Source organism: Eucyclogobius newberryi, unplaced genomic scaffold (assembly GCF_026437365.1).
Source record: "Eucyclogobius newberryi isolate DKJ021-1_F unplaced genomic scaffold, fEucNew1.0.hap1 SCAF_6, whole genome shotgun sequence".
In the NCBI taxonomy this organism is placed as follows: domain Eukaryota; kingdom Metazoa; phylum Chordata; class Actinopteri; order Gobiiformes; family Gobiidae; genus Eucyclogobius; species Eucyclogobius newberryi.
The window spans coordinates 23,731,190-23,741,433 of record NW_027316278.1 but is presented as its reverse complement, the minus strand read 5'-3'; the positions used below and the strand labels follow the sequence as shown (position 1 = coordinate 23,741,433).

At 39.4% G+C, this 10,244-nt stretch overlaps 1 protein-coding gene across 1 annotated transcript; it reads right to left on the bottom strand.

The window, feature by feature from the left end:
- Nucleotides 1-292: 292 nt before the first annotated feature.
- LOC140347552 (uncharacterized) lies at nt 293-9,457 on the bottom strand. Its single transcript, XM_072434044.1, has 11 exons — nt 9,337-9,457; nt 9,091-9,204; nt 8,329-8,532; nt 8,081-8,258; nt 6,714-6,897; nt 5,902-6,068; nt 4,514-5,008; nt 3,582-3,755; nt 3,164-3,333; nt 1,621-1,844; nt 293-1,275 (listed from the first exon to the last, which is right to left on the bottom strand). Exons 1-11 carry the CDS (start codon nt 9,439-9,441, stop codon nt 657-659), a joined length of 2,634 nt encoding a protein of 877 aa, XP_072290145.1. The 5' UTR covers nt 9,442-9,457; the 3' UTR covers nt 293-656.
- Between the last annotated feature and the right edge of the window lie 787 nt (nt 9,458-10,244).

The window sequence follows — 10,244 nt, the reverse complement described above, 5'->3', positions numbered from 1 at the left end:
TGACGTCAACAGATAATATCCAGTTGCACCTCATTTGTCTCTCAACCTGAGGATGTGGACTGGTGGTTTCAGTAGAATTGTACTCACAGCCTCGAACAGAAGAGATAATTACATTTAACAAGCTTTGATCAAAAACTGTCTGTTGATGGAAGCTTGATATGAAGAAAAAAAATGACCCAGAGTTTTACTCTATATTTGGTAAACTGCTACAGCGCAAACAGCAGTAAGCTCGATAGGTGATAGGAATTAGCTTGAAGAGAAAGGAAATCCTGCAAATAGTTACAACATCTTTAATCGAGTGGATAAGAGTGCAAAGACACTGAGAGAGTCAATAAATGGCACACAGTCTTTTGCTAAAATTGCAAAGTAGCATTATGTGGAATTATAGAATCTAGCAGGAGAGGAGAGGGAAAAGATGGTGAAAATATGTTATGTTACCCAGGACTAAACTCAGATGCAGCACATGTTAGCAGCCCACCCAGTTTTATGAATACAGGACCTCTGTGTATGTTTAACAGGTCAAATGTGTCATGTTTTTCTTCCCCAAACCCCAAATGCAAACACAAGCTTTTATGATGCCTCTCACAGTTTGCTTTATTGGGTTACAGTCACAGATTGTGGTGGTTGGCTGAGACATTCCACACTTCTCACATGTTTCACGCACATCTGACTTGCTCCTGTATCCGGCTCATGAGTCCTGTGCTGATGTTGTTGTCCTGGAGGCTCAGGTGCCTCAGAGGGAGCTGTGTTCTGCACAGCAGCGCCCCCATGATGTCATTTCCTCCCACGTCACTGATGCCGTTTCCATCCAGATCCACTTTTTGTAGGTTCATGTTAACTGTGAGCACTTCAGCCAGCAATCTCACTCCAGGGTCTCCCAAGTTGTTCTCATCTAAAATTATTTGAGTCAGAAACATGTTTTCTTTGAGGCTCTCAAATAGTTCCTTCCACGCAGCCAGGTCGGCTCCACTAGTCTGTGCCAGCCCTAAGTACTGCAAGTATGAGTGATGCCTCATGTAAGATGCTAACAGTTTTACCCCTTCACTGCCCAAGCCATTTCCTCCAATGTCCAGTTCAACAAGTGCAAAGACCGTAAAAGAGCTCCAGTCACAGGGCAGAGCAGCCATGGCCTGCTGCAGAAAGGTCTCGTGCTCCGGGGGTAAGAGCAGGGCCTGTTGGATGGCAGCAGCGGTCGAAGCTGTTTGCTCCTGCAGCTCAACGACACCATTCAGTAAAGTCTGCAGCCCATGGTCACGAAATCTGTTCCCAAACAAGCTGAGGAAAAAGAAAATATTAAAGTGTACTATCTAAGCACTAAGTTGAATTCAAACATTAAAAAACATATATATTATATTATTATAAAGACATTCATATATGAATGTCTTTAAATGGAGACAGAAAAGAACCAATGCATGTCCCACACTAAAGGTTTAACATTATAATACTTATGCTTTATTTCATTGCATCATTTGTTTTTCTTGTTGATTATTTAGGGAAATTGTGAGCAGTTATTATACAGTTCCTTTTTTTTTTCAAGGCTACATATTGCCAAATAAACATCTAATTAGACGTTTTGAAAGGTATGTATCAATGCACTCCACAAACAAATGGTAGACTCACTGTAAGGCTTTGATTTGGGGCTTGACCCTCATAACCTCCAGGAGGATGTGTGCTCCGAATGGCCCAATGAGGTTGAGGTTGAGGTTGAGCAGCGTGACTGCAGAGGGACTGCTCTTCAGAGCTCCAGCCAGGCTCAGCAGAAGGTCATCAGTCAGGGCAGTGTTCCTCAGCACCAGCTGCTCCACAGCATCACACATCTTCAGCACTGTAATCATGGCCTCCACCTACAATTAAAACCCACTCAAAATAATGGAGCAGTCACTGCAAAGCTGTCATTTTGGGGAGTGGTTTGGGTTTGAGCAGAAACTTAAAAGTAGTTTTGAAAGCTAAAAGCTAGAGCAAAAGTGCTGATTCGATTAGGGAAAGGTATTAGTCCATCTATCTATCTCTATCCATCTATCTCTGTATATACATATATATATATATATATATATATATATATATATATATATATATATATATATATATATATATTATATATGTATATGTATATGACATATACATATATATATGACATATACACACACACACATATATATATATATATATGTATATATATATATATATATATATATATATATATGTATATATATATATATATATATGTATATATATATATATATATATATATATATGTATATGATCAGCACAGATCAGCTCCTGATCAGGTCCACAGCTCCTTCTCACCTCGGCCGAGAAGAGCGCAGCACAAAAAGTCGTTTTTTAAAATAAAAAAAAAATATGGATACTGTGACTCAGAATCGATACACGTATCGTATTATACCTCCCGCCACAAGAACGGTTTATTCCCCTCTGCCGTTGGACTCATGAACACCTGTCACTTAATAATCATAATCTAAACAACATGTCCATCTGCATAGCTAGTTTCACCCCAGATAAGTGATCACAATTGCAGAAGAAGAAACATGTTCTATAACCCTGAGATTTACATGCACGCTGCATTAGCAGAAGCTGTTAGAGGCCTAATATTTATCCAGAGCCCAGAGCTGGCATGAGAGCAGCAGGTGGAGGTTGTTTAAACATTGAGACAGGCTGGGTGTCCAGGGAGACACATGGTCTGGCGGATGGCCACGTCCACTGTGTCACTCTGCTGGACCTTGAAGCATTTTTCTGCCTCTGCAAGAAGCGTCTTTCACCCTATTGCTCATGACAGCCAAATGCCTGGCTATTCCAGATAACACTGAAGCATCATTTGACAACAGCAGATCAAGTCAAAGGCACAGACAAGCCTGAGGTATATTGTGCGCTTGTAAGGCATTGTAACTGCATTCACATGTGTTACTTTGGTCTACAGTACTAATACAGTATTAAATAGGCATGTATTAAGTCATTCCTGTTTCACCGTTAACTCAACTAGCTTAGAACCTTTTTTTATTTCATTGCGACTGAATTGCTCCTAGTAGTGACATCTTGTGTCCTTAACAGAAAAAAGTTAGCTAATTATGTGTTTACTTTATTTTTTACTCTTCTATAAAAGCAAAAGGCTACAGTACATGGTATTCAGACTATTATGTGCGCACACCTGAGCCTCCAGATCTTGTTCTGGGACAGGCTCTTCCTCCTCTTCCTCTTCTGGCTCCTCCGGCTCCTCCTCGGGCTGCACTGATTCACTCTCTGCACTCAACTCCACGTCTGAACCGGGGCTTTTGGGACCTGACGACAGCTTTTTTTGAAGCCGGCATCTCTCCAAGACTTAAACACAAGAAGAAAAAATGAGATGCGCCAAATACGAATCTCTACCAAATATGAATAATAATATTTAGTTGGGGTCTCAGACTTTATGAGTAATGTATGCCTACCCTCTGACAGGTTATCCATCTTCCCCCAAGCTGACATTGTTTAATACATAACTCCAGCGTCTTAAGTATATTATGTAAATCAGTTGCAATACTGCGGGGGATTTCAGTCTGTCTCTGCTGTACCAGAGTTTCTTTACTCACTGTTTGCCTTGAACCAGTGTTTGCTTGGGCCGTGCTCCAGAGCAGCGCTCATTTCCACACATTCTTCATAAAAGTCTCTCTGTCTTTCTCCGACTCTGTTTTTCTCATTTGATCTGTGTTCCTCCTGCTTCTCAGTCTTCTGCTCAGTCAGTGCTTCCTCAACCTGTGGGGAAACTTCAGAATGGACATATGTTTACCTTTCTTGTTTGCAATCAAAATGTTGGCTATTAAAAGGTCTTCTTTCCTAAGCAGAGGAATGTCCTTTGATTGTATTTTTTCTTAAACAAAGGTTGTAACAAAGGTGTCATGTTATCATTGTAATTCATAATTGTAATTAAAAACTTTACTCCAAGCACACAACAACCTGGGATGCCATTAACTGGGATAAATGGAAGACACAAACACAAGCTGATTTAAAAAAATAATACAAAAAATAAACTATAGCAACATTTACATCTAGTGATTTATATATCAACTCTAAAATTAACTGGCACATGTTTATTTCATCACCTGGAAAGACAGAAGTTTGTCAAATTTAACAAATATACATTGCTACACTTGTTTCAAAGATGCACTATATGTTACTTTTGTTAATCTCCAGAGATGTTATAGCAACTAATGTTACTCAAAACAAAACTGTTGACTGACTTACTGTAAATGTTACTTCAAAGCTGCGCTATGTAACGATCGAAGTAACATTTACAATCAGTTACAAAAACAACAGTGATTTGGCTTGAGCAATGTTAACAGCAATAAGACAAGCGGAAAACCAGAAAAGTAACATAGTGTATCTTTAAAGCTAATGTATTGTATGTATGTATCACCTCTTGCCTCAGGTAAGTAATAAAACCAACTGCACTTTGACTTTTACTTGAGTAATGGTGTAACTGAACTTCTAATACTGTGTTCTTTTGAAAATGTACTATTCTCACCATCACTTTTTCTGGAGTTGTTTTGTTGCATTGACATTTGGGGCTGCAGTGGCTCGTGTGGTTTGTGTGGCGGAGCTTCTTGCATTTTTTTCAGCTGCGGTCCATTTTCCATTGTTTGCTGTGGCGGTGTAGGTTGTATAGTGTTTGTTGGTTGGACATAACTTTTCTCCTTTGGCCCACTTTGTTGTTTTGTCTCGGGTCCAGCGGACGCCACGTGCTCTTCCCAGTGTAACGCCTCAGATCCCTCACTGCCCGGCCTCGTGTCCTCTCTCTTATTAGTAACAGTGGTGATGTCTTTGCTGCGTTTCCGATTGGAGTGACCTTTGCGACGCTTCTTCTCTGTAGCCTTATTGGATTCAGTCACGGTTTGCTCCTCATTGTCTGTGGATGCATTGCCATTGCTGTTTTTGTTGTGCTTTCTGGTCTGCCTGACTGCTTTCTTTTCTGGTTTTGCTGGGATGAAAAGTGGTGATGATGGGCAGGATTCGACATCACCTAACGGGGAGACAGACACTATTTCACCTTTAACTTTATTTGAGATTTGTTTTGTGTTTGTTGCAAGACAAGGCTACAATGTTTTCATTCAATCTGCAATTCATGTATTCATTACCCTGAACTATTTGTGGAAATGCAACAAATAACAAACTGTCTGGACTGTTCCACTGTATGGCATTAAACTTATCTGTCCCCATGGAGAGAAGTATGAGATGCTACCAGGGCGAGTTACAGGTCAGAGCTGTGGGGAGGTGACCCCTCTCACCGTAAGAATGCATGATTTTTAAGGTTTATGAACAACAAAAATACCTATAATTGAATAATAGCAAGATCTGTTTAATTCCCAACATTCCAAGCATATCATTAACGTTTCCGTATAGAAAAGCAGATGGCTGACCCCACCACCAGAAAAGTTTAATGAGTTCCACTTAAATAATTCAATTCAGTAGTGTAAGATAATTTAGATAACTTATACTGTCCTCGCATTTTTCAGTTTAACATTGCCTCAAAGGAGCCACATTTTAATATTCTGACATACTGCTGTCTAACTGGAGCTGTACTGGCCTCAATATTCTCTTTACATTATTTAAACCTCCTCCTCTGGAAGCATAGTCATGGGGCTTAAAAACTCAAAGATCATGCTATGTCCCCCGTGATGGTGTATTGTCTCCAGCCTTTTACTTTATCCCTTTCTTGGACAAGCTGAAAACTTCTACAACAAATAGTATAGAATATTTGTGCTATACTTACAGAGGTTTATTGTAAGTTGAATTGCTTTTAATTACAGTGTGTCTAAATGTTGTAATGTGTTGTATTATTATGAGTTAAATGTACACTTTTACTCCACACACACATGTTTTTGGAACAGGGGTTGTGTTAAAAGTTAGACCTACCAGAAACTGCTGATGAATGAGCTTTGGGAAGTACTGGAAAAACGAGACCCTCATTTCCAGCTTTTGTAACGCGGCCAAGGCTCTGCTCTGGTGTGAAAATGACGTTTTCTTTTGTACCATTGCTCAGCTGCTGGCAGGAGCTATATTTGTTTCGAAGGCTTGTACATCTGAAAAACATGAAATATCAGTTTTCAGTGCGACAGGCTGACAGCTCACACCTCAAACACTTTTCCCCTATGTCATGCAATATATACTTTTCCTGGCAACTATTGAAGTGGAGAGGTGGGTCTTTCTTCCTACCACTGACATGAAGCGGTTTTCAGGAGAACAAAATGTGTAATATTTTGCTGGAGTCTTGATGTGAGGTTAGGGTGACCACCTCAAAAAGTAGTAAAAGTGGGACAAGTTATGTTAATGTTTGTGGGACATGCAGGGACGGACCAGAGATGTTTAGGTTTATTGAATTAAAATAACTTCATGTAGTTTTTACATTGTACTATTGAGATCCTATTCAGGTTACACAATAAAAAGTAAGAACATTGAAAATGTTTGTATAATCCAGAGCCCAAAAATGTCTCAAGAATCTCAAGAAAGTAAAAACTGAGCATTATAGGCGGGGACAGGGGGTAGGTGAATACAGAGATGTTCTGAGCACTGTGCAGGACCACAACAGCATTACTAAAGCATTAACGAATCTCTCCAAACGCAGCTCTGAATAAGCAAATTATGAGGGTAGAAACCTTCTGAAATGGTTTAAAACACATAAATGCTCCTGAAAGACAGAAAATGGTGTTAGTGGAGTTGAGTCTGACCTATAACAAGGAACTCCACCCGCGAGCCAGGCCAGTTTGAAGCAGCTTTTCTTGCCCTGCTGAAAGCCCGGGTTGTAGCGGTACTCACAACAGGAGCTGATTCTCGCCACCATGAGCCCATTAACGAAGAAGGTGGCGCTGAATGGGTAACCTCTGTGTCTCTGGGAAATAAACTGGAACTGTTCTGAAATATACCACAGAAATACTGCATGGTTTGTTGCGTTTGAAATACCACAGAGATCAGGCAAGTGTTTTTTTGCTGCATATGTTCAAGGCAATTTTTCTTGGACGGGTATGTGAGCAGGCTGGAAAATAGATTATCTCCGGCCAATACAACTTAAAAGACATAAATAAATAACATAACATATCCAGTGGGTTATGCAGTGTGGAGAAAACTCTAGACAGAAACCACAGAGCATCTTGAATGTATTTGCTGAACTTTACATTTTAAAATAATAGTTCACAGTGCCCATTTTAAAGGTGCACTGTGTAACTTTTCTGAAGTGAAGAGCGCTTCAACTGCTTTGTCCCATGGAGATAGACAGGTTTGATGCCATACAGTGGAACATTCAGGGCAAAGACGTAACTTATCCATGGAGACAAGAAGGCAGCAGATCCTCCACCAGAAAAGTTACATAGTGCACCTTTAAGGCCATCCTCCAGGAGCAATACAGCTAAAGAAGAAGAGAAGAAGACTGAAATCGGAACTGCTAAAGTAAAACAAGCAGCATACCTTTAAAAAAAAAAATTAACACTATATTTCTCTTAATAATTAGAGCATTTGGGATTTGCTAATTGTATTCTAATTGCAATTTTGTTATGATTAATCTTACAGCCTTATGAGCTTGTTGAAACATAACTTGGCTGTTGACCGGACTATGTGACGCTTTATGTTCTGCAGCAACTGTCCCTTTGGTTAAAGTAATTGTGTTCATCCTCATTAAAGCTGCTTTGGGTCCACATAAGTAATTAGGCCTAATACAGGGAGTATATGTTTAATAATAGTCCTTATGTTGAGAAATACACCATGTCACGCCCTAATGTGTCCTCTGAGCTTTTTCAAATTGTTACAAAGTGTAGTAGTTTGGCAGAAGATATTTAGTTTTGATATAGTTACTTTACTCAGTCATTTAGTAATTTATTTCGTTTATTACTTATTGTGTAGGGCTTTGTGGTTTTTGTAGCATTTATTTGGATTTGGTTCAAGGATGTAGTCCAAGTAGACCATAATGCACCTGGATGTGTGGATAGTTCACATAGTGATCATTATCGTTATTGTATGTGTGTTCACGTTTTTAATTTTCTTTAACAATAATCACTAAACAAACTTTATTTAAATGATTAAATGTTACATTTAGGTCCCGTACCCCTTGGAGTCACCATGCCCTTAAAGACACAGATGTTTTCCCCTCCATTGACCTGCTGCAGGACTTTGAGTTCATCCTGAGCAAGTTCAACCTCTGACCGCCGGCGACCTTGTCCTAGGTACGTCATTGAAACTGTCACATTCGATTTCTTGGCCTCTCTTCGAGTCTTCAATGTACTCTATGGAAATAAATACTATAAATATAAAATATACCAAATGCCTCTTGCAACGTTTTGTTTTGTTCTTTACCTGTTTTCCATTTGGATTTCCATTCCTTTGAGACGTAACAGAGGAGAAGGAGCCCCTGCGTTTGTCGTACAGGTATGGACAGGATTGGCTCAAAAGGCCTAACCCTAAGCCCCTGAGCGACGTCAGACTGGAGGACTTGGTAGCTATGGTGGGCAGGTAGACGCCATCTTTCACTGGGCGAGAACCAGGTGGTGGATCATCTAGCTGTCAATTTACAACATTTGGATACAAAAGAGTTGGAATATTTGTAATAATGCAGGGTTTTCTGCATACATGCGCAATAACAGTTCAATTCAATATATTTTTGTAACACAAACAGCAGTTGCCTCGGAGGGCGACCGTGAAAAACAGATTAAAAATGTTCATAGGGACTTGGCAATGTCCCAGCATCCTGTGTCCTAGACAAATGTCCCAAGCTCCTCTGTCCTTAGACCCTTCTTCTCGGCCAGAAAAAACAGTGTTCCACAGTGAAGGAGACGGACAGAGGAGCTGGACCCACTCAGGGCAACAACAGTTGGCAAGGTAATTTGCATAGAAGATTGTATCTGATGAATACCAAATGTAATTGCATTCGGTACATATCATTTGTATTATACTTTTAAATACTACATTAATCAACAAGGTCATTTGAATAGAAGATGATAAGAACTCTCAGTGTTGATGAACCATGTCTCTGTTTTTGGCACATCATATGGATCACAAATATGACAGTTGGTACATACTGGAAGTCTTTTTTCTGATTCAGTTAGTGTTAGTACTGACTTTGTAGATCTCCACAGTGTCAGGGCTCTCCAACAGAAGCAGTTTGCTCTTTGCTCGGATCAAACTAGCAACAGAGTGTATCATTCTGGGATCTCTGCTGGCCTTGACAGGAATCTGTAACAAACATAAAGGCATCTATTAAGGAAAAAACTGTGTAATAGGAGCGCCATGGTCCTTTCTTCTGCTTATTGTAAAAGACAGGAAAGTTGTAATTAAAATTCCACATTAAAGTAAAACTATATTTACAGGAGTATCTCGACCAGCTTCATGAATCCCCTTGTGAATAATGTCCTGAAGAGTTCTGCTGTTTCTTCTTAGTCTTCGAGTAGATTCTCTTTGGTAGGAATCCATTTTGTTCCTCTGAAGTGATCTGAAAAACACCAACAACACATCAATTAATTTAACAATACTCTCCATTATAATATCCACAAGTAAAGGTAAGCAAAAGAGACATTAATTGGGGCATTTCTTAGTTTATTCTTTTAACAATGACTCAGAATTATAATTAGTAGTAGTTTTAGTTGAGGTTCAAGTATTCCGTGAGTGAACTGCAAAAATGACTTGAAAAGTGCAGAAATAGCACTGTATACGTGTTAGTTTCATCACTTACTTTTGCAGCATTTTTCATAGTCAATGTTGTAATTTATTGCATCTTCAACAAGCTACAAAAATATCGATACTCTTGTTTCAGAGATAAATATCCCCTGATGGTGCGGAGGAGAAAATGTTGCAAAATAATGTCACAATTCTGATGAAAACACGGCCTCAGATTGTACAGAGGGCGTGTGAAATACTGACAATTCTGACAATGGCCAAATAAATGAGAGAGATGAGAATTTAAAGGCGAAAAATGATCCTTCTGTGATTGAACATGCAGGTCACTGCGTTTCAGCAGCTCAAGCAAGTTTCAAGAGAACCATCCAGCATAAATGTGAGCTGTAACAAGTCAAGGCAAACTCAAAGGTTAATTTGTTTAGCCTGTAATCAAAGAATACAAAACACTCTTCATGGTCTGGTATGTAAGGTTCATGGAAAAAATAAACTATATTTGAGAGCGAATTTCCTACAACAACACCACCAACAACAACACCACCACCACCAACACCACCAACATCAACAACAAATTCTTCGGTAAAAGTTCATATTTAATTCTG

Coding starts and splice junctions, on each gene's coding strand:
- LOC140347552 (XM_072434044.1), bottom strand. CDS start 9,441: ATGGATTCCTACCAAAGAGAATCTACTCGAAGACTAAGAAGAAACAGC. Junction 8,259..8,328: donor GAAATCCAAATGGAAAACAG/GTAAAGAACAAA, acceptor TTATTTCCATAG/AGTACATTGAAGACTCGAAG. Junction 5,009..5,901: donor TCATTCATCAGCAGTTTCTG/GTAGGTCTAACT, acceptor TCTCCCCGTTAG/GTGATGTCGAATCCTGCCCA.